This window comes from Erithacus rubecula (assembly GCF_903797595.1).
Source record: "Erithacus rubecula genome assembly, chromosome: 15".
NCBI lineage: Eukaryota > Metazoa > Chordata > Aves > Passeriformes > Muscicapidae > Erithacus > Erithacus rubecula.
Window position 1 is genome coordinate 4,561,630 of NC_136667.1, and position 17,574 is coordinate 4,579,203.

At 39.8% G+C, this 17,574-nt stretch overlaps 1 protein-coding gene across 2 annotated transcripts in view; it reads left to right on the plus strand.

Annotated features, from left to right (window-relative positions):
* Positions 1-17,574, plus strand: part of BRWD3 (bromodomain and WD repeat domain containing 3) — a 45,811-nt gene that overhangs the window by 11,481 nt on the left and 16,756 nt on the right. For both annotated transcript variants that reach the window (XM_079319207.1, XM_079319206.1), the window contains exons 7-18: positions 4,990-5,150; positions 6,775-6,996; positions 8,307-8,407; positions 9,043-9,113; positions 9,914-10,014; positions 11,174-11,214; positions 12,594-12,698; positions 13,637-13,790; positions 14,204-14,338; positions 14,735-14,863; positions 15,265-15,490; positions 16,132-16,302. In XM_079319207.1, the coding sequence (XP_079175333.1) occupies positions 4,990-5,150; positions 6,775-6,996; positions 8,307-8,407; positions 9,043-9,113; positions 9,914-10,014; positions 11,174-11,214; positions 12,594-12,698; positions 13,637-13,790; positions 14,204-14,338; positions 14,735-14,863; positions 15,265-15,490; positions 16,132-16,302 (1,617 nt within the window). The remainder of the gene's footprint in view (positions 1-4,989; positions 5,151-6,774; positions 6,997-8,306; positions 8,408-9,042; positions 9,114-9,913; positions 10,015-11,173; positions 11,215-12,593; positions 12,699-13,636; positions 13,791-14,203; positions 14,339-14,734; positions 14,864-15,264; positions 15,491-16,131; positions 16,303-17,574) is intronic.

The window sequence follows — 17,574 nt, forward strand, 5'->3', positions numbered from 1 at the left end:
TGGTTGTATTTCTGCACGGATTCTTGGATCAATTCTTTCATCAGACTGGGTGTTTTTGGAATATGTGCTATTATTAATGAGGCATCCTGGCAGATTGGACTTCAGCATTTGTCATGCTTTCATGGCAAAGGGCTGTGCTGTTTGCTTGGTAACTATTTAGTGAATTAAAGAGCAGAATAATTTTTTTTTGTTTGGGTGTTTTCCTAATTGTTCTTTTTTTTTTTTTAAGAAATACAAAGTATTATGTGGAAAAGGTCTTTCATAGCCAGGAAATTATTTTTATAAGTATTGATTCCTGGAAGAATACAATCCTTGATGTAGCTACATAAACTACTACTAAGAGAGGAAAATATGCATAAATATTAAAATATGGATTTGACTTCAGGCAGAAGTTTGATTTTGGAAGAAGTTTCTTGTTAATCCTGAAGAGGAAGCCAGAAAATTGTGTGTGTATTTGTGCAAAATGGGTGGTTTTTTTCCTGGAGAGTGGTGCCAGCCAGAGATGCTGCAGAGATGAAGAAGTGTGCCCGACCTCTTTGGTATTTTGGCATAACTGTGAATTCCTGTGCTGGCTCAGGCTGATGGGCTTTTCTGGAATTACTTGCTGGAGGAGTTGGGCTGAAGTAAAAGACCCCCATTAATGTGTATTCAGGAGTGAGGTGAGTGTGTAAGAACCTGTGCAAAGTGGTAAATGAGGCACAGGATGAGCAGCCAGGAGTATTCTCACATCATTTTCAGTGATAAGGATTTAATCTTTCCACCATCAGTGCTGAGAGAATGGGTCACTGATGGTCCTGCTGGGATCAGCTGGGAGGGCCCAGCTGCCAGAGTTGGTTGCTTTTCCATGTGGTTGGGATGGGACCCTGTGGTCCATACTCCAAAATGAGAGGTCCTGCAGAGTGGAAGTGGAGCAGGAAATCCGTGTTTGTGGCTGGGGGAGTCTCTGGGAAAGTGCTGAGCTGTGGAAGTCATTCCAGGGATGTGGTGCCTGTGTGTTGGGGCTGTGGTGATCTGCTGGAGGGGGACAGGGAGGGAAAACACTGGCACAGCTTCCAGCTGCCAGCAGGATGACATGGAGGGAGAGAGCCTGCTGGAGCATTTCTGGGCAGCTTCTGCTGCTGTGGAACTTTTAGGGCTCCCTTTGTCTCTTCCAGACAGAAAGTGGAAAGACTGGTCATGCAGCACCTCAGGACTGGGAGTGATTACCCTTTGATAAACCTGCTTTTGATGCTACTTCGATTTTCTCAGGTTTTTTTTTTGTTTTGTTTTGTTTTTTTAGGCAGCTCAGAGCAGATCAGAAATAAGATTGTTTTCACTCTTTAAGATCTGCTCTAACCTGAGGATGGAAATCTTTCTGTGGGCAGCTGTTGTTAGTGAAAACAACACAAAATTTGGAAGCAGTAGGTTTTCAGCACAGTCTCAGTGAACAAGCATTTCAGCTGGGTGGAAATTCACAGTCAAGGTGATGCAGCTACCTTGGGCCTGCCAAAGAGCAGAGCTGGGGTGAGGTCAGGAATCAATGATGGTTTGTGCTGGAAATAAGTTCCATGAGGTCAGCAGCTCCCAGAGCTGGAACATGCTGTGCTTTCACTGCTTTTCCTGGGTCCAGGCTCTTTGTGGCCTCACAGCCCCCTCTGAGAAGGTGTTTTCCATGTGGCAGCCAGCTGTGTTGGTTTCCTGGCATTCCTGTGAAATCCTGCCTTGTGTCTCTCCTGTGAGTGGTACCTGATCCCTGCTTGGATTTGTGATGAGGGCAAAATCTAAGTTCTCATTACAAAGTCACAGTGCTTCTTGCAGAAGGGTAAAACAGTCTGATAGGAGCTCATCACCCCTGAGAAACTGATTTTTAAACAAACATTTGCAGCAGTTTCCCATTTTCTAATTTTCCTTGCAAAACGTGGATGGAGACAAGGGTTTTTAGGGAGAGCAGGAATTCCAGCTGGTGCTGCTCAGTGGCTTTTCCTCACTGAAATTCTCAAATTCCTTCTGAGGTTGTGATTTAACTTTGAAGTCTGGGCTGTCTGATGATTGGTTTTTAAATCTAGCTTTCACTGGTGGCTTGTTGTTGCTGAGTTTGGTGTTTATCCTTCCTAGGTGAGCTTTCTTGCAAAGGTTTTTACATTGTGCCCTTACCTGTAGGAGAATGTGAGGTAAATTGTGATTTAGGAATTGCTGTTGTCAGCTTATGTGACTTGCATTAAGCACTGCAGTTTTCCTGAAGGTGTGGCCTCCCAGGACCAAGGACTGTGGGAAAGAAAGACAAAAATGCCTGTATTTTACAGGTTGGTAGTTGGAGGAGCTGAGATGGCCCTTCAATGTTGTACAAAATTAACTTTTCTTATCAAGAAGGCTGGATCTCCTCCCTTTTTATGGGAAATAACTGTCTTGAAAGTTTTTCCTGGCAGGGAATAGTGAGGGGGTGGACTTGGCAGCTTTTACATCCAGTGTGGCATGAAATACATCAGTTAATAAGATAGGTTAGTAAAATTTTTTAGGGTTACTAAGTTGCTATTTCTCCATGTGGGAATTGTTGTTGGGTTTTAGTGCTTTGGGGCTTTAGGAGGACAATAACTTCATTGTGCTTTAGAAAGGAAACTTGACAGGGACTTTTGTCATGTGGGGGTAATTCCCTATTTAGATATTGTGTATTAATCTTCCTAAAATTACAGGAATGGAGAATGTTTGGTTTGTTCCTTTGAAGCAGTGCTAGGTTTTTTTTGTCCAAAGATTCTGTTGCCTTGATAAAGTTGTTGCTCCTCATGGCTTAACAATAGTTCTGGATGTCTCTGATTGAAGCATTTCATAAACAGGGCTTTTTATTTGGTAATTATCCATGGGAGATGAGGAGTTTTGTCCCCATTGTGCAAATAGAGAAATAAACACAGAAAAAAAAGAAAAGAAATTACTTTCATATCCGCTGAAGCAGAACTGATTGCAAGGCTGGGAATTGACCAGAAAAGAGAGGTGCCAAAACTGAAATTTTGGTGCCTTTTGGTGCTTCCTTCATGGAGTTTACAACAACCAGCAGTGGTAAATGTTCAGAAGAATTGCAGGGAGACACAAAAAACATTGTCATTATTAGGAATATTTTGACATGAGAGTGTATCTTTTTGATTCACACAATTCTCTGTGTGGTTAAAAAAATATTCACAGTCATTTGAAATTGCTTACAGGCAGATACACTGTTATTATGTATTTAAATGTATAAATGTATATGTATTGAAATGCTTGAAGCCTTGAAAGGCACAGCAGAATCACCATGTTGCTGAATGGCTCCACGTCTCTGTTGGCACACAGGGTAGGGGAAAGGGAGGTGTAATCTTTTTAAGAATTCAGCTTTTAAGCTGTCATACTTGAAGAGTAAATAAAATAATGTGTAGGCTAAACTGGGGTACCTTGTAGAGCATTTATCACTGCAGGATCTCTGTGTTAGAGGTAGGAAAAAAGAGTTTAAAATTTCAGTTTCACTTTCCTCAGGGAGACAGTTTTGTTTAACAGTCCTGTATAATATTAGGTATCAGTTGAATAGTAGGTAGGTATAAATTAATTTGCTTCAGTGTGTTTTGCTTTTTAGTATTGCTGAAAGTATATTTTTACATGCAAAGCAAATATTGATTGAAGGTGAGGTTATTCTGGAGCCCAATGGCTTTTGCAAGCATCTTTTATGCAGCTTTTTTCCCCTCATGTGTCATGTTTCAATTGTGTTGAGGGAGTAAAAATAATCCACATTTCAGAGCCTAAAACTGAGACACAAAAATGCTTTCTTTAAAGCTGGAAACAATTTCTTTTCCTTGCTTGTGTGTAAATACTTCAATGCTATCAATTTACACAAGGAGTTACAGGTTGGAAACCCTTTGAAATGGCACTTCTTGACTTTGTAGATTAATTTTTTAATGTATCCATGATCTTTTAAATGTAGATTGGCAGTGATATAATGAGACAATTAAGAAATGGCTCGAGTTTTTCACTAGACTTTTAAGCTAAAGGAGTGAAAGGCACTAAAGAGCTTCATGGGGCTCTTGTGAAGCCCAGCCCAAATCAAGGTGCAGGGGGAGATAAGGAGTTGCTGCAGGGGATCTGCTATCACTGGGACTCACAAACCCACCAGCACAGCTCTGTTAGATCCTCAAGTGCCACTGAAAAACCCTCTCAAAACTTTCAAATCCAAAGCTCAAGTGCTATGAGTGAGGATAGGTTAGGGAAAACAGTAATAGGAGAGGATTGGTGAAATTAAATACCTCAAATTGTGCATCAGACAAAGAACTTTTTTACAGGATGGGTTTGTGCAGTTAGGTTTTAGGCTGTTCTTGGAAAGGCTGCTGGCTGTGGAAATGGGAAGGAGTTTGTTGTTGTTGCAGTTCTTTCTCTTACCTGCCATTCTGCCACTGGGAGTTTTCCATCAGTGCCTCCTATTTCTTGTTCTTCAATTCCATTGCCATGGGAATGCAGAGATGTGGATGCCAAAGTCCTGTGGTCCTCACAAATGATCTGGATGCCATTCCAAGGAAATATTTTTATCACTTTTTATCACTTCTTTTATCACAAAAAAAACACTTAAAATAAACTATTATTATACTCCTCTTGTAATTTATATTAGTAACATGTAATTTCCTAAATTTCCTTTCTTCCTTCAAAGACTTTCCATAAAGATTTTCCATGTCTGTGTAGGGTAAATGTATCTGTTACCTGTTCATGAATTGAACATTGGAATAACTCCCAGTTGTGGTGGGAACTTTTCATTCTGCTTTCATTTTTGGTAAGGAAGCAGGTGCAGCCTGTGGTGGGTATTGAAAAGCTCCACCAGGAGTGGGATTTCTATTTATAACACTGGACAGAATATTCTGGTAAATTGGAAAAGGTTCAAATTTATTACTGATTCTAATAATTAAGTTGTTAATAAATACTGTATTTGATCAAATATTTATTTACTCTGAGTTCTGGACAAAATTAATGTCTCACTCTTCTTTTTGCTTCTTTTTTCTCTCCCAGTTCATATCCTTTCTGCCAGGCAATTAACTGGATGTGGCCGTTTCAGCCACTTGTTCCCAACATCCACCTACCAACACATAAAGATGCACAAGAGGATTTTGGGGCACCTCTCCTCTGTTTATTGCATAGCCTTTGATCGCAGTGGGAGGAGAATTTTTACAGTAAGATTAAAATTTGGACCTTTTTCTTTTAGAAGATTGCTTTGTTTGGTTTGATTTCTTTTTTTCTTGAGTCTTTCAACAGCATCTTAGTCACTGATTGAGATGCAGACATGACTCTGTTCAGCTGCTTTTCTCCTAAATTAACTTTGTAGTATGCCAGTGAGTACGTGACAATTATTGTAAGTTTTTCTCCAGAATATAATGACATCCATTTCTGTGGTGATACCCTTGCTTTTTGTTGGGCATATTTAAAAGTCAACAGATTTTTCAAATGAATGTTGCATTTTTAGCTGTTAATGTTAATGCTTGTACATGGAGTGACAGGACAAGGAGGAATGGCTTCCCACTGCAGAGGAGAGGGTTGGGTGGGATACTGAGAAGAAATCCTTCTCTGTGGGGGTGGTAAGGCCCTGGTATGAGGTGCCCAAAGAAGCTGTGGCTGCCCCATCCCTGGAGCTGGGTTGGATGGGACTTGGAGCAGCCTGGGATAGTGGAAGGTGTCCCTGCTTCCAAGTAGATCCCTTTGTAACATAAACCATCCTGTGATTCCGTGATTCTCTTTTATTGAATTGAAATACTTGACTCCATAAGATTATTCCTAGACTCCACAGTTTATAGAATCATAGAATCCCAGAATGGTTTGGATGGGATGGAATATTTCAAAGTCATCTTGCCTGGCCATGGGCAGTTCCAGGGATCCAGGGGCATCTTCAGGACAGTTTCTTTGGGCAACCTGTGCCAGGGCCTCTCACCACCCTTACAGGGAAAAATTCCTTCCTAATTTGGGCCTCTGTGGAATCCCACTGAGTTGTTCTGTCAGTTCACAGGGGTTGGGATCCATCTGTGGTTATCCATGTGTGACGTGCATGGAACACATCCCATATTTTCTGTAATCTTTGGAATCCCTGTGTGTTCTGGTTTGAAGGACAGATATCTGCTAATAAAGGCAAAAGTTTTCCTTTGAAATGGAGAATGTAAACCCCCCTTTCTCTAAATTATTATAATTTTGAAATTAGGGGGCTCTCAGGCAAAGATATGGGAATTAGGAATAACAGTTCTTTACTAGGAAAATTAAAATAGAAATACAGTATTACAAGGAATAATCCCAAAACACTGCCAGAGTCAGAATCCAAGCTGACACCCTGTCAGTCAGTCAGGGTGTTGGCACAGTCCCATTCAATGGTGGCTGCATCCTCCTGCAGTGGCAGATGTGGTTCAGCTGGAGCAGTGCTCCTGGAGAAGGTGCAGTTTCCTCTGAAGGTCCAGGGATGATGTGGAAAGGTCTGGCTTTCCTCTGGAATCCAGTGGAAAGAAGGTTCCTTGCTGTCCAAAAATCTCAGTTTTTATCTAGGTGTGAAAGGATTGGCTCCTCCCCTGGCTGGAGCATCTCCCAGTGGGATGATGGAATTTTATCAGTCATGCAGTGGGACTGAATGGGCCAGCAGCAGATGATATCTTCCTGGAGGGAGGATGGGCTGTGGAAAGATAAAGATGATTGCCCAGCTGGTTTAAAGATGGCCCATTAGCAGATAATATGTGCCAGGAGATCAGGGTCACTGCCCCACCGGATGGTGACAGAACACACATTTCTGGCCACATCAGCCCAACCCATGTGGAATTTCAGGGGTCAGATGACTGTTTGGTGAAGATCTGGGCCACGGATGACGGGCGCCTGCTGTCCACGCTGCGCGGGCACTCGGCCGAGATCTCGGACATGGCCGTCAACTACGAGAACACGCTGCTGGCGGCGGGCAGCTGTGACAAGGTGGTCAGGGTGTGGTGCCTGCGCACCTGCGCCCCCCTGGCAGTGCTGCAGGGCCACTCAGCTTCCATCACTTCCATACAGGTGAGCACTGGTGGCCTTTCCCTTGAATTAGAGTGGTGGTAACAGTTGAAAGATAAAACTGATCGCGTGTGATTTGTCCTGACTCAAAGGTGTTTTTCCTGGGTAACTCAGTGCTTTGCTGCCCAGGGGATCATCCTCCTGCTTCCATCTGCTTTTAACTGGGTGATCACACTGCTGCTTCCTTAGGTCTAGAAAAAGGGAGATCTGATGCTCTTTTAGAGCAACTCAGAGAGCAGCAGCACTCCTGGGCTCAGCTCACATCTTTGTGGTGCTCCTGGCACAGCACCTGACCCAACACCCTGGTGTTCACAGAGAATGTTTGTTTTCCAAAGGATCAGTTAAAATTGCTTACTCCCCATTTCTTGTTTCCTTGTTATCTTAGCTTGTAACTTAAAGAGCTTCTCTGAATGTTGTATTAAATGCAGATTTTCTTTAAAAAAACCTCACAACTGCCAGGCAGAAACCTCCAAAAAACAAAATTCCAGGATAAAAAAGACAATCCCTGCAATTTGGCAAGTGATGCACATAGAGGGGAGAGTGAGTGGAACTGTTTGGCTCAGAGTCCCTCTCTCCTGGAGTGCTGCTGCCTTGGATTCAGCACAGGCTTCTCCATCATGCCAGTATTCCCCAGGAGTGTCATTTATCTCCATCATCTCTACACTTCCAATTTTGTTTATTTCAACCATTTTAAGATGATTATGTCAGAAATGTATTTTCCAGCCTAGCTTTATAACTGGTGTATGATTTGTTTACATGTATTTGTGTGTATATATATGTGTGTGTGCTTCTCTCAAGCTCCTTGTAAAACTGGTAATTTAGAATATAATCAATCACTGCTTTTTGAGAAAGCAGTGCTGGATTTCTATATCAAATTACCAGGTGACCTGAGGATTAAAGGTATTGCTGTAGTTATGAAATTAAGAATAAAAAGCTTTCCCACTCCTTAGGAGAATAGAGGAGAGGGAATCTTGCTGTGCAGCAGTTCACTGGGCGTGGATGCAGGAATAGTTGCATTTGCCATGTTTGATCCAGTTTTATCCTAGAAAGAATAATTTCTTCATGTTTTTGCCCCATTTACAGGGTCTGGGTTTATTTCATTTGTCCAATATCCTTTGTGTGATAAAAACAAATCCCTACCAAAATGTAGGTGTTTTCCATTTCCTCATCTTTATTTTTCTGTGCTTACCCCTTCTCTCTATACTCCTGGGGAAAAACTCACATGTTAGTGACAAACATTCTTGTCAACAAATTTCCAGCACGAAAGAAATGAAAATATGAACTGGTTTAATTGTTACAACTTTTATTTTTAGTTCTCTCCAGCAAGGAAAGGAACAACTCGATACCTCACTTCCACTGGTGCCGACGGAACAATCTGTTTCTGGCAGTGGCATGCAAACACCATGAAATTCAAGTGAGACTGTTTAGATAATTACAATTATTTTAACTCAAGGAGGGATTTATTTTTAATTTTGGCAAGGAGAAAAAATGCTGAGATAATGAAATAAGGGTGTTTTCTTGCTTAATAAACTGATGTGTGGGGCAGGAACACTTTGGGATTCTGTTGCATTGGAACACAAAGGGGAGGCAGAAATTTGGGGTGTTATTTCTGAGGTTTGTGATTTGCAAGCCAAAATTGTGGAGAAAATTCCAGCTTTTACATTCAGGATTAAATCCCTGTCCAAAATGTACAGGCAGAAGAATTAATTTGCTTTTAATCAGAAGAATGTACATGTGTAGATGTCATCAAACCCACATTTAATCAGGAGGAAATGCTGTTGGATTAATGGTTTGGCAGGATCTGTTTCAAATAGATTTGAATTGGTGAGGATAATGGTAAATCAGTTAAATAATCTCAGTTTAGAGAATTGTTTCCTTCTTAAACTAAGGAAGAAAATGCCTAAAATGAAAAATACATTCCAGCTAACTTAGGTGAAAATTATAAAATTAAGAAATTAAAGATGAGCTTGACCTCAGCCTGCTGAGCTGCAAGGAACTGTTTGTGTTGAATAAAGAAGAAAAAATAAAAATACTGTGTTTTTCATGTAGGGATCGTCCTGTGAAGTTTGCAGAGAGGTCCAGGCCTGGTGTTCAGATCTCCTGCTCATCTTTCAGCTCTGGTATGTGTCCAACATCAATTTTGGGCTTTGCTGACAGTTCTGTTCCTTCTCTTTAAGTTCAAATACTGTTAAAACCTTTTTCCAGTTCATTTTATCCCTGTCAGATTGTGATTATTGAAAATTTTCCCTGCAAAGTGTCTTCCTCAAGATGCTCTATCACTTTTTCTTATAATTTAACCTAAAATATTTTGACCACTTCCAAGGCTTTCAGTCTCTTGTTCTGCACATTAGAGATATTTCTCTGTAACATCCTTTTAAGCCTTTACCTTGTAAAATTTTTGAATGAAAAGCTGTGGAAATCCTCTGTCAAATATTAAACTTTTGCTAGTATTTCAAATTTGGCTGAATTCTAAGAGGATCAGTTCAATGTGTTGGACAATCTCAGCTTAACAATCCTCCTTTGCAGCTTTAAATGAGCAAAAATACTGATTTTTACAAAGAAAATGATGTAACTACTCATTATTGAAATTGAGAACTTTTACAGAGTCACATTTCTTTTTTAAAACCAGAAATCCTGAATTAACTAAACCCATTTCAATATAGTAAACCACACAACAATGCCTTTTTTCAGCAATATTGTAAAGAAATTGCACTAAAATACCTTAATCACTGCATCCCAACTTAGCAATAATTCCTCTGATGTGTGCCAAATAGGTGCTGAAACTGCACTGAAATATTTTATTTGGCATTTACCTGTTTACATTGGAATTTTCTGTTTAAAGCTTAAAATTCAAGTAAGTGAAGTTAAATAAGTTGTTCCTTGGATGACTCTTCTACTCACAGAGAATTCTCTGTTTTAGGTGGCATGTTCATTGCAACAGGGAGTACTGACCATGTGATAAGAATTTATTATTTGGGCTCAGAATCTCCAGAGAAAATGGCTGAGCTGGAATCTCACACGGTAAGAGACAAAATCCACAAGAAAATCTTCTTTTTCCTCCCCCACCTCTTCCTCATTTCAGGAATTTAATTTCTGTACATCCTTTTTGTTTTGTTTTGTTTTTTTTTTTTTTTTTTTTTTTTTTTTTACTTTACTGTCTAGAATTTGTTTGGCTTTCACCATTGTGGTATTTAAATGCCTGGAAATTTGTGGGATGTTTATTTTTAAATCTCTCTGAGGCAAGAGGTTTGTGTTTCATTCCACCAGAAAACTGAGAAACCAGGTGATTTTCCCTTACTCTTGAAAAAAATCTGTGTTAGAATGAGGAATTAAAATAGTTTTAATGCACAATGTCATTGCACAATGTCATTTTTTCCTATTCAAGTTGCTGTTGAATGTTTAGGTAAATCCACATAAGACAAAAGAATTCAGATTTTGGACTGTGCTGTCAAAATTTGGATCATGATGGTAATTTCATTTAAAAAATCAAGCTTAAAAGCATATTTTTTTCAGAAGAAATATTCCCATAAAAATTTAAATTACAAATTTACAACCTCAGGAGCATTTTATGGATTAAGTCAAGGTCTAAATTGATTTCCTGAACTTCAGTGGGAGTCGTGGCTCTCACACTGAGGTCTCCAAGCCAGCACATCTGACAAGTGTTTTGCTCACAAAAGAAAAGGATGTTTTCTGTATTGAACAGGTTTGGAAGAAGCTCTAATTCCTTTAATTTCTTTAAGTCCACTCTTAATCCTGCAGACAGCTGTCAGCCCCTCCTAAAACAAATCCCAGTTACCAGGAGATAGAGACATCAGTGGAGTAAGGAGAGCAAATCATGGAGCCAGCACAAGCATTTGGCAAATAAAAAAAAAGGGCAAAACTATGTGTAAAAAATAACATTTGTTTGTCAATGATTTGTAAATCCAAGGTTTGCATTTTTTTGGATTAAATTTTTTGATCCACTTTCATTTTAGGTCTAAAAATTGCAGGAAACCATCACCTCTCTGAAGTTTTCTATTTCAGTGTTTAGCACAATGTGTCTGGTGAAGTTTAGCTTCAAATACAACTTTTCTGTGCTTGATTTTTTTTTGAGTTTTTTGATTTGCTAAGTTAGAAGCTCATCATGGAGATCTTTTAGGCTGAGTTTTTAATTTCTGTTGTTTTCCTCCCTCCTGTTTAGGACAAAGTGGTTGCAGTGCAGTTCTGTAACAATGGTGACAGGTGAGTGCTGGGTTTTGGACCTGAAAATGATGATATTTAATTTTCCAAACAACATTTCATGGAAAATTTGGCACAACAGGAAGATTTGCCCATGGGTTTGGCTTAATCTTGGACAAATTATTGCATTGTGTTGCAAGATGTGTGTCATGTCCACAAGCTTGAACTCGTTGTCCTCTGCTGTAACAACAAAAATGTTCTGTAACTGTGCTTTTAATTTGTTTTTTTCTTTCAAACAGCAAATTGGAACCCAAATTTTATAACCTTTCTATATAAGAACCTTCCCAGGTAGCCCCTACAGAGGGTTGCTTGTGAAGGAAGAGCATTGTAATCAATGCATTCTAAAGAAAAGTTAGTAAATATAGATGTTTTATTTCAGTTTTTGCTCCTGTTCCTTATTTGAGCAGGAGATTTGAGGGAAGAGCCTTCCAAGCCCTGCTCTAGCTGTGCACCTGTACTTGGAGAGCTTTGTCATGTGGAATTATTTGGGAATGTGCTGGGATAATTGTGCTTTCCAAGCCATGTGAGAGGGAATGAGGTCACATACTTACTGAAAACTATAATAATGCTTTGAATGGAAAAGGGGTACCTTCCTTTTTATTTTAATATATAGAAATAAAATTAAGAAGAAAATTAATTTGCCACAAGCATTTTCAAACTCTTTTTCACCACAGTGAAAAGAATCAGATCAGGCAAACTGAAAAGATGAAACAATTGCTTCTTAAAATTGAATAGATTTGCCTTTTAAGTGTAATTTTGTATATGAATGGAATGTGCTTCCTGTGAAAATGTATTACTTGAGTTGCTTTTTTCCCAGTTTCTGACAAAAACTACTTCTGTGACATGGCTGGCCAAAGCATTATGATGTGGTTAAATACATTTTCTTCATGCTTGAAATATTTAAATAAGGAGGGGTTTAAAAATTCAAATATTCCTGTTCAGCTCCACAAGCAGGACAGCCTCCTCGTGCTCCATTTGGCTCTTTCCCTTGCCTGTCTTCACCCTGTCCCTAAGTTAATGCATTCTAATTTATGCCAGACTCCTGGCATGCAGTTTCCCTTTCTTTGCTGCCACTCTGAGCTGCTCCAGGGATTTGCTGATGTCATTAAAAAGGGAATGTGCAGCTCGTATGAATTACGACATTGAAGTCATTCCAAGGCCATCTGCTGCTGGAGCCAAATGTAATTAATGTTGTGGGCTAGAAACTCTCTTGTACCCTACAATATCTGATAGGAAAATTGTAACCTCATGAGTGAGAGAAGTAGAGATGCACAAGTACACACTTCAATGTATTATATGCAATTTATTGATATCCATGTGGGGATGAAACCATCTTTATTCAGAATTTTATGGCTTTTTTTTTTTTCCCTTTTGCCCCACAGCTTAAGGTTTGTCAGTGGAAGCAGGGATGGAACAGCAAGGATCTGGCACTACCATCAGCATGACTGGAAGAGTCTGGTCCTGGATATGGCTACAAAAATGACAGGGTAAAGCAAAGCAAGCACAACACACCTCATGGGCACATTTACCTGCAAGCTAAATGCTCCATTATATTGAAAACTGGTTATTTGCTTCCATTTTGAGTTGATTTCCATGCATGTATTGAAAATGTCGTGGCTTTGTCCTCAGTTAATTCACCTCCAAATAAAAAATAATCTGTTGGTACTTTCCTATCCTAATGGTTGAGGAATATTTAGTATTTTATATATGAAATAAGAATGTAAAACAATTTATCTACAGAAGGAGGTTTTGGTAGAGCCCCAGTGATTATTTGCTAATATGTGTATATATCCAACATGGTTCTTAATATTGTATTTCTACCTTAGGTTTCCAGGTAAGAGGTGAAATTAGTGCTTGCTTCTCAGGTTCATTTAGGGTTTTGAGTTTTTCTTTTTGAGATCCTCAAGTGACTTCTTAAGTGCCTTGTAATTGAATTGTAATAGAATATTCACAACAACAAAGAGCAGAAATGGAGCAGTCCATTAGGCACTTGCTTTGCAGAATTCTCCATATTTCAGTGGTTGCATTTGCAGTGTGCAGTCGGAAGTGTGAGTTGGATTTATTTAGCAGGTTCCTGCTCACTGTGGAGTTTACTGATATTGATGACTGATAAGAAAAATGACTTGTAGGAAAAAGCCTAATAGAGCTGAAAGGAAAAATTGGGGTAAGGAAGGATGATGGCTTAGGGACAGAGGAGAAAATGTCCTTTTTAAGGAAATAGAGCTCCATAAATCTCAGTGGCACTGAATACTTCCCATACTCGGTTCTTACCACTGCAGAACCATCCTTCATTCTCCTGCCTTAGCCAGAGTCACAGAGGTGCCTGTGATCCATCCACCCCCCAATTTCATACTGAATTAGCTCTCCTAAGTGTTTCCATATGTAGGTACTGATTTATTCCTTTTTAAATTGCTGATTTCCTTAGAAACAATGTGGCATCTGGAGAGGACAAGGTCACCAAGCTGAAGGTTACCATGGTGGCTTGGGATCGATACGATGCCACCGTCATCACTGCTGTCAACAATTTCCTCCTCAAAGTGTGGAACTCATCCACAGGGCAGCTTCTCCATAGCTTATCTGTGAGTACAATTCCAGGGGACAGTCCCAAGTGGATGTAGTTCACTCTGAGATTGATTTGAAGCTGAACTCATCACCATTCCCATGACAGGGATTTGGTCTTGAAGTCTCCAGCTGTCCCCTGTCTGCTGGGAGGAGGGTGCAGCATGGGGAAAGGAGCTGATGTGCAGAATCCTGGTGATTGCTGGAACCCTCTGGAGGCTGCATTTGAGCCCTGATGTCTCCTTCCTCCCCATCCCTCCCCATCTCAGCAGTGCTGAGCTGTGACTGCCCATCCTGGGGCAGGAATGGTGACCAAGCACAGTTCCAGTGAATCGAGGTGTCCTGATCTGGGCTGTCCTCTCAGTGACTCCCAGCACATCTGGAGATACCACATGGAGAAATAAAACTTCTTTTCCCTCTGCTGTCATTGCAGGGTCATGATGATGAAGTTTTTGTTCTGGAGGCTCATCCCTTTGACCAAAGGATTGTGCTTTCGGCAGGACACGATGGGAATATTTTTGTTTGGGATATAGACAAAGGAACAAAAATTCGCAATTACTTTAACATGGTAAGAAGGATCACAAGTTTGGTTTTTTTTCTTTTTTCATAAAACTGGTCTTGAGACAAAAGCAGATTTCAGTAAGTACCTCCAGAGCTAGTACAGCTGTGAAATCTTTGGTGATCTTGCCCTATGTTTCCATTAACATAAAATATGGACTTCCAGGTGGTTGTTCCAGAACATACATTAAAAGTTGGGCTGAAATTTCAGGACAGAGAAAAAAATGGCGAGTTTTACTTTGTTGTTCAGTTTAGCTTTATAAATAAAAGTGTAAATCAGTCTTGAGCAAGATGAGAAATCACAGAATGAGGATTCAGTACGTGTTGGAGCACAGGGGAAATGTTTGTGAAAATGCTCTTACAGAAAATGTGTGGTTGTGAAGAGAATTCTCTGTGCTTGGTACAGATTGAGGGCCAAGGCCATGGAGCTGTTTTTGATTGCAAGTTCTCACCAGATGGGCAGCATTTTGCCTGCACAGACTCTCATGGACATCTGCTACTATTTGGTTTTGGATGCAATAAATATTATGAAAAGGTGGGTTGAATGAATTTTAAACTCTTCCCTGTCTTGACCTGATTTTGTCTTACAATTTGTATTTGTGTTACAATTTATTCCTTCATCCTGCCCCAGACAAAATAATAATTAGGTCTTGGAGCAGTTGCTGTTTATCTAAATAAAAAAGACTTAGACAAGAGACTCTATAGATAGAGGAGAAAAGCATTGACTTCTCTGTCCACCCCTCTTGGCCTATTTTACTGCTGAATTTCTGCATCAGGCCTTGGTAACAAACCACATTTGTAGTAGGAATCTGTTCTCTGTCATAACATTCCTTGTACTGATCCCAAATGTAGAGTTGTGGTTATGACAGCCATCCCAGAGCAACAAGACAGCTGCAAATGGCCATTGATTTCTTTACTAAATTGCTTTTCTTTCAGATTCCTGATCAGATGTTCTTCCACACGGATTACCGGCCCCTGATCCGGGATGCCAATAATTATGTGCTGGATGAACAGACTCAACAGGCTCCACACCTTATGCCTCCTCCATTCCTGGTGGATGTTGATGGAAATCCTCATCCCACGAGATTCCAGAGGCTGGTGCCAGGGAGGGAAAATTGCAAGGATGAACAACTTATTCCTCAGCTGGGATATGTGGCTAATGGTATTCTGTCTGAACCTCATGAATAATATAAGTGTGGCACAGTATTGAGCACCAGCTCCTGGGATGGTGCTGTGAGGATGTATAAATTAATGCTTTAAATTCAGTATACAGATAGAAGAGAGGATGGGGTGGGGTTATGTGTGGAATCAAATTGACTGGAGGCAAGAGTATTCCAAAATCTGTGGGTTTTTCCAAGGTATATGTCAGATGTTTAAAGCATTGCCTATTAATCTCTGTAACTGGATATGAAAAAGAAAGCAGGAAGGTGAGGAAGACATGGAAAACCAGCTTCTGTTTTTTTAAAACAGTTCTTTTTTTCTTCTAGACACAAACATTAGCAAAATACTGATCCACAAAAAAAGCCCTTCCATTCTTAGCTACTGAAGCATAATTTCTTTCTGCTATTTCTACAGATTTGTGTTTGTGTTCTACATGTGGTCTGGACTTTTAGGATTTTATTGTAACTTCTCTTCTAAACTTTGCCTCCATTTATTACATGAGAGCAGAAAGCCAGCTGGTGATCAGATGTTTTGCAGAGCAGACAAATAGTAGTGCAGAGTTTTAAGTGGGATTATTTCCATGGTGTTTGGTAATACAGAAATTCATAATTTATCAGCATTTGTGGCTTTGTTCTTGTCCAGGTGATGGTGAGGTGGTGGAACAAGTCATCGGGCAGCAAACCAATGACCAGGATGAGAGTATCCTTGATGGAATGATCAGAGAGCTCCAGAGGGAACAAGATCTGAGACTAATTAATGAAGGAGAAACTCTTCCAAACCCTCCACTCAACAGATCTCACTCTGTTAATGGAGGTCAGTGTCCAGCCTTATCTCCATCAGTTCCTTCCTTACCACAGGAAGGACTGGTTGAAGTGTTGATGTCAGTTATGACATGATGTCTTTGAGGATTCTTTTCTCTCCTTTTCTTGTTAACCCTGTGGAGCAGTGGGATGTTTTGTGGATTCTAACAGAGAAATTATAAATTTAAGCTTTTAAAATTTAAAATTAAAATTTAAGGGGCAGCTGAGGGCACCCAGTGGTCTAACTGGGCTTTATCTGATTGCTTGAAGCTATTCAACTGGAATTATTTCTGTTATAAACCAGTTTCCTGAAAAATAAGCATGAAATTCACTGTATTGTCTTGATATCAGTGCAGAGATGAAACTTCATAACTGCAAAATGCCAAAATGAAAGCATCTAATTAGGAGCTGTCAGTGGAATACAGTGTTGTGACAGACTAATGGTTTCCTGCTGCAGCACAATGCTGAGCATCAGTGCTAATAAAATAAACATGTTGCTCTGTCTTAGTGTTTCCTTAGAAAGCTTGAGATTATTCTCCTGGTAAGTGTTCTGCTACTGTGATTTTATTTTTAATACACAAAGTGATTAAAAATTGAAACCACACTCAATCAGATGTGAGCAGCTGAGTGAGTGCAGCTGATGGGAGGGAGCAGATGCCCAGGACTGTGCTGTAAGTCAGCCTGAGCCTTGGGAGAATTCACAGCTGTTAATAAATCACTTCTAGGTTAAGTGACTGATTACATGTGTTTGAAGTAGATTTCCTGGCAAAGCTCATTAGGATTTGGATGTGGAATTGCTTGTGTTTCAATTCAAGAAGGAGTAAGAAAAATATCAGGGAAAAATATGAAAATGCATTTTTGCTTTGATAGAAGTTGGTATTTCAAAAAGGTTGCCTAAAAGGCAGCCTTACCTCACACAAAGTATTTTCTACTCCTTAGGATATGTTGATGTGTTGTACAGCCCCAGTTCTCAGTTTTATTTGTGTGTAAGGGAATTTCCAGATATGAGTGGTGTGGAAGTTAAAGCAGTTCCTTTCTAGAACTTGCATTGATCAGTGACTTTGCCCATATGAGCTGCCCATTTGAGTAAGTTAATTGGAGTATATATTAAGTATTTAAATATTTTTATATAGCTTTGCACAACCATAAATGGAATATTATCATGTGATTTTACCATACTGAACTGTGTTGAGGGATAAGTGAGGACGATGATGGCAGTGATTCCATTATTATCAACCTTTGTGTCATCCTTAAGCTGTAAATTATGGATGGTGTACAGGGAAGG